Source organism: Tachyglossus aculeatus, chromosome 5 (genome assembly GCF_015852505.1).
Source record: "Tachyglossus aculeatus isolate mTacAcu1 chromosome 5, mTacAcu1.pri, whole genome shotgun sequence".
NCBI classification, from domain to species: Eukaryota; Metazoa; Chordata; class Mammalia; order Monotremata; family Tachyglossidae; genus Tachyglossus; species Tachyglossus aculeatus.
The window spans coordinates 83,060,692-83,076,520 of NC_052070.1; the positions used below are offsets into that span (position 1 = coordinate 83,060,692).

The window sequence follows — 15,829 nt, forward strand, 5'->3', positions numbered from 1 at the left end:
AGTGATTTGGTTGAAAGGCGATACAGCTCCAGGTATTTATGATGAAATGGTTTTATACCCTTTAGGACAACAATGACTTTCTCCTAGTCACGCGGTATTAAGGTGCCCAAGAAAGACCTTGTTTATATCCAAAAGGAAGGAGGTATTTCAGTTCATACAGTGAGGGCTGATATATTTAATTCTTGCAGAGATAAGTTAATTGATGTTTAGCCAATTAGCTAAAAGGCCAATTAACTAAAGACATCATTGCCTCACCTAAGGAAAGTGCCTGTTTCCTGGTTGCTTAATCAAATCCTCCAAGTTTAAAAACTGCATGAATCAAGGAAGACATGTCAGAAAAAAAAACTTGGAACTGATTTTTAAAATCCTCATTATAACATTGAGTTATTACACATACTTGGAGAATTATAAAAATGGGAGTTGAACTTTAGCAAATTTTCTTTCCTGGAAGTGCAGAGTCACAATTGTTTTATTTGTGATCACACAGACATACATCTAGTGCTACTCAACTACATTTTAGCAACTCTACATTCCTTTGCAATTCTACCATTTCTATAAACTCCCTCTTGGCTAGAGGGCAGAAAGAACTCGAGTAGTAATGAGTAAATTGACGAGCCAATTGTAGTCCTCTAGACTATAAGCTCACTGTGGGCAGGGAAGTGTCTACCAACTCTACTATACTCTTCCAAGCTCTAAGTACAGTGCTCTGCACACAGTAAGCATGTGGTAAATACGACTGATTGAATTGGTGAAGTTGTGCTGAACTGGGTGAAAAGAGGGAGCAACCAGTCTTTGTCTAATCATGACTCTTCCTCCCACACAGCCCTTAATCCTCCTGGCCCTGGAAAACTCATGCCAGTTCTAAGTCCTATTTCCAAATATTCAAAGATCCCTAATCAGACAAATATGCAGGGTGAAAGAAATCCTTCCCCACAAGCCAGTAGTTACTCTATGGTCACTCAAAGACATGCTCAAAATTGAGTGGTAAATCTGCACCTTTCGACCTTCCTTCTGAGCAGCAGCTACACATTACCAAAGATTCCAGAAAAAAAACAGGTTTATCTTTGCAATGTGGGGGCTTCTAGAGTCCTCTTTTTTGTCTGGATTCTGATGGCATGTAAGACCTTTGAATCTTGCAAAATGCACATTCCACCAAGTTACTAGGCTCCAAGCTGTTCATCAGAAAGGGTTTTTCTAAGCTTCAGAACAGGTTTGAGAGTTTTATCAATCACTAGGATTTATTGAACATTTACAGTGTGCAAAGCATTGGGCTAAGTGCTTGAGAGAGTACAATAGAAGAAAGCATGATTCCTGCCCCTAAGGAACTCATAGTATAGTGGACTATAGGCATGAAAACATTTATAATAGGAGGACATTGTGCTCAAATATTAGAGAATACAAACAAAATGCCTAAAAATGTAACAGTAAGAATTAAGGTGCTAATCAGGAGGAAAAATTCTGAAAGGAGAGCTGGGAGGTTGTTACTTGGGGAGAAGAAATGGTTTGATAGCTTTGAAGCCACAATGCCCAGATTGCCTGAATTCTTTTGATTCCCTTTAGGTGACAATATTTGTGAGCTCCCAGGGCCCAGACAAAAGTTCAGACTGTTTTGTGCTCGGTTAGCCTCTGAAAGCTTTTGTATTAGTAGCCCAGTAAGAAGTAGATGGAGTCTTTTTTTCAATTATCTTCATTATTGCTGAAGAAGGATGAAGGCAATACGATACACTGACCCAAATGCCAAGGGGTTGCAAAATGAAGCTGGCTACAAATTCTATGTCTTCTCTGGAAACAGAATGTTTTTCAACCGTTCAAAATCCAAGTCACCTGATCTCCTGTTTGAAAGTTAGACAGGGTTACTTCCAATCAGGGATTCCAGCCACTAGCAGAATCACCCAATTCATTCTGGCAACAGGGATTCCTTGCCTCAATAACAGCTTCCTTCACCTTCTTTCATCCCTCCCTCTCCCTCTTCATTTCTCTTTATTTCTCTCTCTCGTTCTCTATCTCTCTCCTGACTTTTCATGAGAACACACAGTTTTGCACTTGTCCTTCATACAAATAACCCCAGGGTGGGAATTATTCAGAAAGCTCATGTTCGACACCCCATCTGTTCATTTCTGACAGCAATATATAATGTAAGGCTATAAAAACTTGAAAAATAATGCAACATAAAAAGGGATTGACTCAGATCCAAGAGGCCATAAACGGTAACAAATACCATTGGATGATTTATTTCTTGCTGTAATCTTTACAGTAAGTCATCTTTCAGACATTTCCTTGTGACAGGTTTTAATAATATTAATGCCCAGAGCAATCCAAATCATCGCCAATAGACGTATTTATCAAGCTGCCAATCTGAGTAAATGAAATTCTATAAGCAATAATGTAACATGTTTAAAGGAAGCTAATAAAACAAGTCAGAAGAGAAATATTACTTCAAAGTATTCTCTCTCTCTAATCCAACCCTGTATGTTATATAGCCAAAATGCAAATCTTTCTGTATGTGATTTATTGCTCCAAAAATACCGATGACCTTTTTCTGAGCTCCTGAATATCCACTCACATACATTCATAAAGCCTGCCATGCATCCTGCCCGATTAACTGAATGTTGGAGTGCTTAGCATTATTGCTTTGTTTGCTTCTTTTGGGGGCTGGTACAATGTTGTGCAGCATCAATGAATAATGTCTAAGTTTCCAAGATTTTTTAAAAGCCAGAAGATTCTAAGCCTTGGTAACTAAGACAGGGATTTGTAAAAAAGTTCAAAACCTCAAATCCCACTAAGATCAGAGAAAATGTGACCCAAGTTGTTGTTGTTTTTTGAAGCCCTGTCCAGTGGCTGGGAAAGTTTTCATTTGAGCGGAAAACTTTAGTTATGGAGCTTGTGTCAAATTTGGCTCATAAACTGTCTGATTAACAATATTATCATTCATAACATTATCATGATTTTCACCCACAACGAGCACTGAATGAAGCAAGGATCCCTGAATGATAAATAAAAATGAGTTATTCCTTACCCAGAGTGGGGATCAGTGTTCACACAAGTTCTCAAAAACTGAAGTCTTTTCAAACATCAACAAGCTCCCAAACAAAATGAAAGTTAAAGGAGGTATCATGTAGAGCACTTCTGGTGGGAAAGGGCATGTAATGTGGAAGGTCTTGGAGGCTGGCAAACCAAGAGGACTTTTGTCTTGGAGCTGAGTACACTGGGGCCCCTAATCCATGTCAATAAAGAGTGACCATTAAAATGATCACAAATTAGCCAAAGAACAAGCTGGAGGGGAAAATGGGTCAGTGATCCGCTCATGGAAGGTCAGTGATGGCAATTGAGCAAGATTTGGAAAAGAATGTGACTGTCCTACTGAGGATATGGCAAGCTTGAGTCTCAAGGAACCCTCTGAAAAGAGTCAGTGAGAACAGATTTACTGTCAACCTCATCCCCTCATTTTATAATTTGTTTCTAAATGATCCACACTCCTCTTCCCAGGAAAGGCCTCCTTGAATGAGAATGTGTATTACTGTAAAACTCAACTAAAACATAGGGAAAGGGGAAAAGATGCTGAAATTTGGGAAGATGTTGAACTTTGAGAAGAAGACTATTGGCATGAGATCTCTTTTGTCCAGATAACTCCAGTTAAAATGCAACCCCAAATCTGAGCAATATTGAATATTGCAGGAGAAACATGTGACTGGCAGCCTGGCTTCCAAAGCTGGTCTTGTTCGTATTATTGAAAGTTTTGTGTAAAAGTGCTATATAGCCAGTTCTCCAAATATTGCTTGCATTGACTTCCTGGGATTGGATTCCACATTATGATGAAGTTGCAAAACCAAATCACACTGGAGTCAAATGACTTGGCTAAAGCTAGTGAGATGGAGCTGGCAAATGATCCGGGGCCCTTAGATTTCTGGTTTGCAGCTTAGCGATTAGGTTGCCCATTCATGGCCTAGTGGATAAAGCACAGACCTGGAAGTCAGAAGGGCATGGCTTCTAATCCTGACTCTATCACTTGTCAGCAGTGTGAACTTGAGGAAGCCATTTCACTTCTCTGTGCCTCAGTTACCTCATCTATAAAATGGGGAGTAAGACTGTGAGCCCCAGGTGGGACATGGGCCGTGTCCAAACTGATTAACTTGCATCTACCCCAAGTACAGTGCCTGGCATTAACAAATACCAACAACAACAAACACCATTCCCAGTAGCGAGCCTCATGACAATCATGAGAGTTTGTTAATTCATTCATTCAATTGTATTTATTGAGCGCTTACTGTTTGCAATGCACTGTACTAAGCGCTTGGGAAGTAAAAGTTGGCAACATATAGAGACGGTCCCTACCCAACAACAAGCTCATAGTCTAGAAGTTGGCCACCATTCCACTAGGGCAATTCTCACTCAGACTTAAACTGAAAGCTAGACAAAGTAATGTTCCCTCAAAATGCAACACAATGAACTGGAGCGATCCAAGCAGGCATGAGCTTGGATTGCTCAGAGAATTGCTCAAATAGCTCAGATTGCTGAGCCACGCTTCGAGAAGCAGCATGGCTCAGTGGAAAGAGCATGAGCTTTGGAGTCAGAGGTCATGGGTTCAAATCCTGGCTCCACCAACTGTCAGCTGTGTGACTTTGGGTAAGTCACTTAACTTCTCTGTGCCTCTGTTACCTCATCTGTAAAATGGGGATTAAACCCGTGAGCCCCCCATGGGACAACCTGATCACCTTGTAACCTCCCCAGTACTTAGAACAGTGCTTTGCACATAGTAAGCGCTTAATGCCGTTATTATTATTATTGTTATTATTATTATTATTATTAGCACTACAAATACCATTGTATTCTTTATTGTTATTACTGCTGTCCGACTGATTTGATTTGAAGCTCTCCAAGGCCTGGAAGCAATGAGGGTGCCCAGGAAAGCATGTATCCCACATCTAACCTTGGTGTCATCCTCGACTCCGCTCTCTCATTCACCCCTCACATCCAAGCCGTCACCAAAACCTGCCGGTCTCAGCTCCACAACATTGCCAAGATCCGCCCTTTCCTCTCCATCCAAACTGCTACCCTGCTCATTCAAGCTCTCATCCTATCCCGTCTGGACTACTGCACCAGCCTTCTCTCTGATCTCCCATCCTTGTGTCTCTCCCCACTTCAATCCATACTTCATGCTGCTGCCCGGATTATCTTTGTCCAGAAACGCTCTGGGCATATTACTCCCCTCCTCAAAAATCTCCAGTGGCTACCAATCAATCTGCGCATCAGGCAGAAACTCCTCACCCTGGGCTTCAAGGCTCTCCATCACCTCGCCCCCTCCTACCTCACCTCCCTTCTCTCCTTCTACTGCCCAGCCCGCAACCTCCGCTCCTCCACCACTAATCTCCTCACTGTACCTCGTTCTCGCCTGTCCCACCGTCGACCCCCGGCCCACGTCATCCCCCGGGCCTGGAATGCCCTCCCTCTGCCCATCCGCCAAGCTAGCTCTCTTCCTCCCTTCAAGGCCCTGCTGAGAGCTCATCTTCTCCAGGAGGCCTTCCCAGACTGAGCCCCTTCTCTCCTCTCCCCCTCGTCCCCCTCTCCATCCCCCCATCTTACCTCCTTCCCTTCCCCACAGCACCTGTATATATGTATATATGGTTGTACATATTTATTACTCTGTTTATTTATTTATTTTACTTGTACATTTCTATCCTATTTATTTTATTTTGTTGGTATGTTTGGTTCTGTTCTCTGTCTCCCCCTTTTAGACCGTGAGCCCACTGTTGGGTAGGGACTGTCTCTATGTGTTGCCAATTTCTACTTCCCAAGCGCTTAGTACAGTGCTCTGCACATAGTAAGCGCTCAATAAATACGATTGATTGATTGATTGATTGATTGATCTAACCTAACTCATAAGGGCATCTACCAGGATTGGGTGATCTCAGCAAAGACTTATAACCCTGTCACCTAACAGTCTGTACTAGGACCATGTCACACTTTCTGCTTAGTCTGGTCCACCTATCCCAACCTGCTTAAGCACAGGTACTCACTTTGGTCTCATTTTGAGCATTCCCTGTTCAGATCAGATTTGCCCAGAAATGTCCCTTCCCTCTCTCTCCTCTCCCCACCCCCAAGGCCCCAGCTACAGAGCTTAACCCCTTGACTTTAAATTCTGAGGCTCCCCATGCTGAATTTTCTCTGTGACTTATTAGGTGTCCTGTGGCCCTGTTTGCCTGAAGAACACCAGGAGAACATACACTTTAAGTCTTCCCTTCCCTAAACCCTACCCATCCTCCTGTCCTCCCCCAAGCTAGTGTTGGAGCTCACAGAGCAGCTCCTGCAGAGTCATTTTGATGCTTTGTCCTCTATTCCAGTATTTGGCCACTTGTCTACATCCTCTAGCTCGAGAAGTAACACTTTTATTCCAGCTCTGCAAAAAAAATCCAAAAATAGGGAAGGAACCATGGCCTAGTAGAAAGAGCATAGACCTAGGAGTCAGAGGATCTGGGTTCTAATCCTGACTCCATCACATGTCTGCTGTGTGACCTTGGGCAAGTCACTTCACTTCTCTGTCCTTGAGTTCCTTTGTTTGCAAAATGGGGATTCAATACCTGTTCTCCCTCCCACTTTAACTGGGAACCCCATGTGAAACCTGATTATCTTACATCTACCCCAGTGCTGGGCAAATAAATGGTAAGCACTTAACAAATACCACAGTTATTATTATTGAATGCTCCAGAACACCATCCCATCAGGAAGTAGCAAGTTGAATATATAAGCATTCTTAAATACCCATCTGCCATAATGCATTTCAAGCCTTGAGTAAATAGATGTGGGGCAATTGCAAGCCTGAATATACTGGTTAAGTTCCAACAATTTCCTAACCCTTTTTTTTCTTTTTAATGGCATTTGTTAAACACTTACTATGTGCCAGGCACTGTACTAAGTACTGGGGTAGATGTAAGATAATCAGACTGGACACAGTCTATCCCACATGGGGCTCACGGTCATAGTTCCCATTTCACAGATGAGGTAACAGACACAGAGATGTTAAGTGCCTTGCCCAAAGTCACATAACAGACATGTGGTAGATCCAGGATTAGAAACCAGGTCCTCTGACTCCAAGGTTTGTCAACCTTCAACTAGGCCACACTGCTCCTCTAGGAAGATGTCCTTACAGCAGCAATTGGAATTGCTACAGAAAAAAAAGTAGAATTAATGGAGTATTTGGAAGTTGGAATTGACCTCACATGAAGGACTGGAGAATTGTGATTCTTGCTCTTGTGGCTGCCACATACCTGAACCATGGCATTTGTTGTGTTGCATTTTTTTTTGATGTAATTGATAAGAAAGGAACAGACTGTATCTGACAATGTATCTATTCAAGCACTTAGTACATAGCTTAGTACATAGTAAGTGCTGAACAAATGCCACAATTATTGTGTAGGGATTGGAGAACTAAAGGAGCATGGGTAATCACAAAAGGACTTCAGGTACTGCTGGAAAGGGCGGTGAAGGTCCAGCCCATGTGCCAGCTTGTGCCAGCACGTGTGAGGGCAAAGTCAGGTTCTGGGTAAGCCACTGGAGATCAGTAGACAATAGAGAGTGGCAATAGAGAATGTCAATTTTCTCAAGGGCTTGGGAGGCAATAGGCAGAGGAGATTTATAGGGAGCCTTGTTATTTAGTTTAGTCTTTGGCATTATCCGCAGTGATATTTCAAAGTGAAATAAGTAAAAATTCTGTTCCTTTTTATTTGGCAGCAGCAAAGATCTCGGAGAAAAAAAAAAATAAATAAGAAGTATGTAATCCCCATGGTGTAATCCCCTAGTATGGGAACTCACTTCTCTTAAATACCTCCCTCTGGCATAATTGACTTTTCATGTGCATTTTAATAATGATATTTCAGCAGGTTGCAAAAGGGTTTTTTTCTTGTTGTTGTTATAAATTATGGTTCAGGAAAAAGTGTTATAAATCTAATTACATTTTCACTTATATTAACAAGTCAGCACAATCTACCAGTGTGTTTACCAAGCAGTTCCAATATTTACAGCTGACCTAATTGGTTGTAGGGTAGAAGCAGTGAACATTTTATTGTCCTGTTACTGTGCATGTGTTTGGGACAGCTGCTGAGTTGTAATCCTACCCAGCAATCCTGAGGTTGTTGTCCGCTACAACCCGGTCCACACCACCCACCCACCCCCAACCTCCTGTCATCACTTATGTGCATAACAGAGTCTGGGGGAGGAGGGGAGGCTTGATTTGTGGATATGTTTTCTCCAAACCTCTGGTGGTCAGGCAGTGTTTCCGTGTATTTTTGAGCTACTAAAAATTCTGGGTGCAGTTTCTAACAGAGAAATGGGATGAACTTCTAGACTGTGAGCCCACCTTCTAGACTGTGAGCCCACTGTTGGGTAGGGACCGTCTCTATATGTTGCCAACTTGTAATTCCCAAGCGCTTAGTTCAGTGCTCTGCACACAGTAAGCACTCAATAAATACAAATGAATGAACGAACACTGAAGAGGCCTGACTGGACCCAAAATCAATCTGTCAGTGGTATTTATTAAGCATCTACTGTGTGCAGAGCATTCTGTTAAGTGCTTGGGAGACTACAATGCCATAGAATTGGCAGGCTCAGTTTCCTGCTCTCAAAGAGGGTAGGTCTGGTTGGGGAAATCTGGAGCCCTATGTCTCTCCACTCTTCACAAACATACAATGATCACCCATTCCTCTCAGCATCAAGCAAAAGCCCCTGACTATTGATTTCAAGACATTCCTCTTTATCAGCTTTTTCTGTGATGGCATCCCACCCAGCTCCAACTGTCTCTTATTCTCATAGTTTCCACCCTTTTGTTTATGACCTTTCTCTTGCCTGGAATTCCTTCCCGCTTCAAATCTATGGGATCACATCTCTCCTCATCCTTCCGCCTCCCACCCAGCATCCTTGTCCTCCGAGCCACCAGAAGCACTTTAGAATTTTTTCTTATTTATTCACCCATCTTTCCATTTTCTTTTCCCTCTTATTAGTAATCTACTCCGTATTTGACTCCCTCATGAGAATGCTCTGTCCTGAAAGGCCGGATATGTGTCTTTCACCTCAATTGTTCACTCCCAAATGCCCCATGTAATGCTCTGTCCATAGTAGGTGCTCAATAAATACTACTTATCGACTGACCTTCCCTGACCTGGCACACCCCACTCCCAGATCATGCCCTTACTTGTTCTGGCTTCAGTTCCCAGATTAAGAATGATTCCACCATAAACCAGAAATTATTCTGTGACATTTGCAATCTAACAGTGCGTTAAGAATCAGGCAAATAGACAGACTCTAACAAACCCTACTGTTAACAATAGAGCAGAGCAGAGGTGAAGCAAAGGAGTGTAGTTTAATCTCCCTGCTATCCAAATCAGGCCATTTGGGCCTTATAATAATAATAATAATAATAATGATAATAATAATAATGGCATTTGTTAAGCTCTTACTATCTGTGAATCACTGTTCTAAGCACTGGGGGGAGGGAGGGCGTTACAAGGTGATCAGGTTGTCCACGTGGGACTCACAGTCTTAATCCCTATTTTACAGATGAGGTAACTGAGGCCCAGAGATGTTGACTTGCCCAAAATCAAACAGCTGATAAGTGGCAAAGTGGGATTAGAACCCGTGACCTCTGGCTCCCAAGCCCATGCTCTTTCCACTGAGTCATGCTGCTTCTCTTATGGCCTCGGGCCTTCTTTTCTCAGGAACATATCAACATAATAATAATAATAATGGTATTTGTTAAGCGCTACTATGTGCCAAGTACTGTTCTAAGTGCAGGGCTAAATACAAGTAATCAAATTGTACCATGTGGGGCTCACAGTCTCAAGCCCCATTTTACAGATGAGGTAACTGAGGCCCAGAGAAGTTAAGTGACTTACCCAAGGTCACAAAGCAGATAAGTGGCAAAACGGGGATTAGAACCCATGACCTCTGACTCCCAATCCTGTGCTCTTGCCACTAGGCCATGCTGCTCCTCTAACATCATGGCACCCAAGCCCCTCCTTACCCCTAGATCTTGGTACACCCCTGCTCCTGGACTGGGGATTAGAGAGGAAGGGGTTAAAATTAGATTTGCTGCTTAAAAATTATTTTTTTGTGTTTGTATACGTTCACCTTAGATTACAAACTCCTTGGGGGCAGGGACAGCTCAGAATTTATCAATGTTTTGTACATTCCTCAGCATTTAGTACAGTGTCAGGCATAAAATTTGGCCCGCAGCAAATATTGGTAAACAATTTTTTAAAAAGTATATGCACAGGCCCATCATCTAAATGTAATCAGTGTGTAAAGACACTATTATCTTAGAGTGCGGGATGATGTTCTTGTCAAACCCCATGTTAAACCCTTCTAGGCTGCGCGTTGTGGGCAGGGAATGTGTTTGTTATATTGTCTTATTGTACTCTCCCAAGTGCTTAGTACAGTGCTCTGCACATAGTACATGCTCAATAGGTATGATCAGTTGATAGATGTTAAGAAAAGTTTGTACTGCATTATTTACCTTTCATTTATTCATTCATTCAATCATTTCAACATTGTGCTCACAAACACAAAACAATTCTTCTGACACTCTGGTGCACCACATCCAAATGGGCTCACATTACTGGAACATTCCCTAATTCCCTAACACTATTCTAGCCAAAATATGTAGTGGAAACCCCATGTTATAGAAGAGCTGAAAGACCTATTGGTACAGTTAGGAATAAATAATAATAATAATAATGATAATGATGGTATTTGTTAAGCGCCTACTATGTGCAAAGCACTGTTCTAAGCATTGGGGTAGACACAAGGTAATCAGGTAGTTTCTCATGGGGCTCAAAGTTTTAATCCCCATTTTACAGATGAGGTAACTGAAGCACAGAGAAGTTAAGTGGCTTGCCCAAAGTCACACAGCTGACAAGTGGTGGAGTCAGGATTAGAACCCAAGACCTCTGACTCCCAAGCCCATGCTCCGTGAGTTCACAGGGGTTGGATGGGTGACATTCTGAATCCTTGCCACTCCTTACATTCTACAAGGTGCAGATCCATTTCCGAGCACTTAGTTTAGTGCTCTGCACACAGTAAGAGCTCAATAAATACTATTGAATAATGAATGAAAATACCAAATATCAATCAATCAGTCATTATTTACGGAGTGATCACTGTGTGCAGAGCACTGTACTAAGCACTTTGGGAGAGTACGATATAACATTGTAACAGACATTCCCTGCCCACATGAGTTTATACTTTAGAGGGAAAGGCAGACATTAATACAAATAAATTACAGATATGTTCATAAGTGCTTTGGGGCTGGGGTGGGGGAATAAATAAAGGGAGCAAGTCAGGGCGATGCAGGAGGGAGTGGAAGAAAAGGAAAAATGGGTTTAGTCAGGGAAGGCCTCTTGGAGGAGATGTGCTTTTAAAAGTGCTTTGAGGGTAGGAAAAGTACTAGTCTGTAGGCTATGAAGAGGGAGGGCATTCCACGTTACAGGTAGGATTTGGGCAAGCAGTTGGTGGCCAGATAGATGAGATCAAGGTATGGGGAGTAAGTAGGTTGGCAGTAAAGGAGTGAAGTGTGAGTGCTGGGTTGTAGTAGGAGAGCAGTGAGGTGAGGTGGGAGAAGGCAAGGAGATTGAGTGCTTTACCATCCTATAATTTGGGACTCTGAAAAATTCTGCTTTACATGAAACTCTTAGGGTTCTTCCAGCACACTTGAACTAGATCTGGTCCATCCTATCCTAATCGTGTTCTTAGATCTGTAGGTATAAAGGTCTGGGAGGAAGAGAGGGGGAGGTAGTCAGGGTTGCAAAGGCCCCGAAAGACATATTTTCTAAGAAGTCTTACTGCCCCAAATCCTGATGACCCATAAATCTGCCAGTCTCTCACCTTTAGGGGTGAGCTCATCCAGTAAGGTGGAGGAAAGAACTGACCCATGCTGTTCTTTGGCCCTAAAGTCTCATTTGAGATGCAGGAAGGTTTGATTAAATCTCAAAAACTAGAAGGTCAGGAAGGGCCAGCTATGAACATATTGCCATGAACAGGTCCAAACCAGGGGCAGAAAAGGGCCCCATAGAAATATGAATATGAGCAGAAGAATCCCTCTCCAACAGAAAAATCTTACATTCCTCAGAAAAGGCCCTTTGATTCTCCCCCACCACAAGTTTTCTTGGAGACAGAGGGGTCTGTTAGGCCAATCTGAGAGAGTCTCTCTCTCTCTCTCGGGCCAGGATAGTTCTTTCCTTGCTATCTATTGAGTGTGCAGTGCAGGACATAATCATTGCATGTGGAAGACACACAACAGCACCAGTGCTATCCTACTAAAGATACAAAAATAAATAACAATTTCCTTCCTTGCATGAAGGCCTGGGCGTACTCCTCTGAGAGAACAGTGGACCTGGCTCAAATCAGGAAGCTGGGTCAACCAATAAAGAAAGCTTCATCCAATGAGACTTTCAGGCTGGCTCATTATCTATACCCTCCCAGGACCTTCAGAGCACATAGTCAATTTTCTGGCCCAGGAGTTGGTTATTCAGTTTGATGATTATCTTTTTGGGTGATTATCTAAGCCTTTGTTTCTTTTTTCCCCTTTCTCCCCTAGATACAGGCAATTGGTCATATAATTGCTCATTAAAAAGTGGGTGGAGAAAAACAAATAAATGAGATTTGAGTGCTTTTTTTTGAAGCTGCCATAAAAGTTTTGGTAGGAGAGGAAGTCAAAACTATTGGCCAGGCCCCTGGTTATACTTAAGGAATAATCAAACACTGGCTTGTTAATACTGCCCACATCATGGCTAAACACCGGGGAAATAAGATAAGATATTCTTGAAATATGTGAAAAACCTTTGTCAAGGCTAGACAATGTGCTTAGAATTTACGTGAAGGTAAAATACGTGAAGGTAAAACCTACACTTCTGCCTCTTCATGACCCATCCCCCACAAAACCAAAAATATGTGTATTATCAGTCATATTTATTCGGCATTTACTGTGAGTAGAACATTGTAATAAGCACTCGGTGAGTACAATATCAGGGAGATAATAGACATGTTGCCTGGTCACAAGGAGCTTATGCAAGAAAGAGAAAGAAAATAGAAGACACATTCTAATCTGGAGAAATTGTGCTGTGATAAGATTGCAGGAAATCATGAATATTCTGGATTTATTCATCAGACTTTCTAAATGCTCTCTAATGCAAAGGGCCAGGTTAATTTTGTGTCCATTTAACAGAAGCAGAAACTAGGGCAGAGAGGTGAAACAATATGCCCAAGATCACACAACAGTGGAATCCAATTTGCTTGTACCCACCCCAGAGCTTAGTATAGTGCCTGGCACATAGTATGCACTTAAATACCATAATGAATTTATTAATTTATCTTGACTCCCAAGTCAATATCCAATCCACTGAAGCAACAAAAATTGTTTTATAATTCTTCCAAACACCTCTACTCCTTTTTCTCTAGCCACTCACCATTTCACAGTGCCAAGCTGTGCCAGGGCTCACTGGCACTCAGCAGAGCCTTGACGGGTGACAAGGGGAGCACTTACCATGCCCATGGTAGGGGACGAAAATGCAAGTAAATGTGGGAAAGCTACACTATTAAGAAAGCATGAAGGATGGAATAAATGAAGTTTCCACATCTTAAATCTGCTCCTTCCCTGGACTCAAATGTGGACAAAGGAGATGGATCTATCAAGGATAGAAGTAATTCATTCAATAGTATTTATTGAGCGTGGCCTTCTGAACTTAGGGTCCTGGCACTCCTTACTTCCAGGACAAATTGAGCACTGTCAAGGAGAAATAAGAGTCCGCCCATAGGCACCCATCTTGTAGAAGCCATATTGACCATGGCCCCTCTGCGTAGCACTCTGGGAGAGATGCCATTACCTTTGCCTCCATGGTTCTGGGGCAAGAAGGGTAGCATATCTAGCCCACCTCACCCATTGGGTTTGGAAAACTCAGAGGAGGTGCCAAGATGGTAACTCCACATCTTGCCTCTGTCAGTTGGGGCTGGAAACCTCTTGCATTCTGTGGGGACTGAGTACAAGCAGGAGTTTTTGCAGTGGGAATCGGGGGTAGGATCTTGGTGGAGCAAGCTAGGACTGGTAATGAGCAGGGATCCAATGGAGAAGGGCTTAGGAACTAGAACTCCGCAGTCATGGCAGCAGCAGCAATCGAGTTTTTGAGGTCCCCTGGGGAGAGTGATCAAGTTGGTCTGAGGCAAGCGGGTGTACGACTCTAGGGTGTGGCACCCATCCTACCCTTGTACTCAGTGAGGACCGGAAGTTAGGTGGTGGAGAAGAAGGAGCCACTCATTTTTCTTCCTTCTGCTCCCCCTATTCTTTTCCTTCCCTCTCTCCTCTCCCTCCACAACTTCCTTTCTAATTCCCTCAAAGCCCTGCTTCCCAGGATGCTCCAACCCCTCCATATTCAATCCTATGATCAAAATGAAAAAATAGCACTCCTGGATAAGTACCAGAAATTAAGCAGTGGATCTAAAGGTCATTCTGCATACACTGTTTCCCATTTCTAGTCCCTTTTGGGTTTTAATAAATTTTATGTGCGGGGGGACCCTACATGTTTTTGCTGAAGGAAAGTGTTTGTGCTTTCTTAGTCAAGTGCACTAGATGGAGATGGTAGGTCTAGAAGAAGAGGTCATTGGTACATGTGGGAGAAGCTAACAATTTTTGGAGTGGAAAAACCTATAAATACCTAACAATTCTTACAATTATTTGCAAAGCTCCAGGAGTTTTTAGATTTTCTTACCTGATGATGAAGGATGAAACAACACTAGCTCTTGGGCTATATGTTCTTCTTCCAACAGTGCTTGACCTTTGACTTGTTTTACCAGATGATATTTTTGGGTATTTCATTGCAATGAATGATAGTACTGTAAACAGAATAGCAGAGTTATGTACATGTTCATACTTTATTTATATTAATGTCTGTCTCTCCTTCTAGTCTGTAAGCTCATTGTGGGCAGAGAAAGTGTCTGTATATTGCTATATTGTACTTTCCCAACCACTCAAATCCTGGCTCCGCCAATTGTTAGCTGTTTGACTTTGGGCAAGCCACTTAACTTCTCTGTGCCCCAGTTACCTCATCTGTAAAATGGGGATTAAGACTTTGAGCCACCAGTGGGACAACCTGATCACCTTGTAACCTCCCCAGCACTTAGAACAGTGCTTTGCACATAGTAAGCACTTAATAATGCCATTATTATTATTATTATTATTATTATTATTATTACTCTGCACACTGCAAGCACTCAATAAATATGATGGATTGATTGACAGAATTAATGAAGAGGGGGTTGTGTTTCCAATCTGTAAATTCTCCATTCAATGGTATTCTAGATCTGTATAGACTGACCCAACCCATAGCTTCAGAGTCCTGGACCAGAGAGCTTTGCTCAACCTGAAAGATCTTCAACTGAAGAAAGAGAAACAATGGCCACCAACTCTCCTAATGAACTTGCACTAGGGAAAGAGTGAATAGGAGATTTTGGTTTTGGATTGTTAGTTTGGTATAAAACAAATCATCACACCTTCTCAGCTCTATAGCTTTCTAATGGTGTTGATGAGAAAGGTCCAAGATTCAATCTTACTTTCAACATTGTCATCTTTTAATGGAAAGCATTTCTTTCTACTTTTCTTGCCCCAAGAGAGATCACATTCATTCATTCAATTGTATTTACTGAGTGCTTCCTGTGTGCACAGCAGGGTACTAAGCACTTGGGAGAGTACAATATAACAATAAACAGACATTCTCTGACCACAAAGAATTTACAGCCTAGAGCCTAATCCCGGCTCTGCCACATGTCTGCTGTGTGACCTTGGGCAAATCACTTC

The 15,829-nt window shown here is 42.3% G+C and overlaps 1 protein-coding gene across 2 annotated transcripts in view; it reads right to left on the minus strand.

Moving 5' to 3' along the window:
* Positions 1–15,829, minus strand: part of KCNU1 (potassium calcium-activated channel subfamily U member 1) — a 112,607-nt gene that overhangs the window by 46,452 nt on the left and 50,326 nt on the right. For both annotated transcript variants that reach the window (XM_038746959.1, XM_038746958.1), the window contains exon 19: positions 14,745–14,868. In XM_038746959.1, coding sequence (XP_038602887.1) covers positions 14,745–14,868 — 124 coding nt within the window. The remainder of the gene's footprint in view (positions 1–14,744; positions 14,869–15,829) is intronic.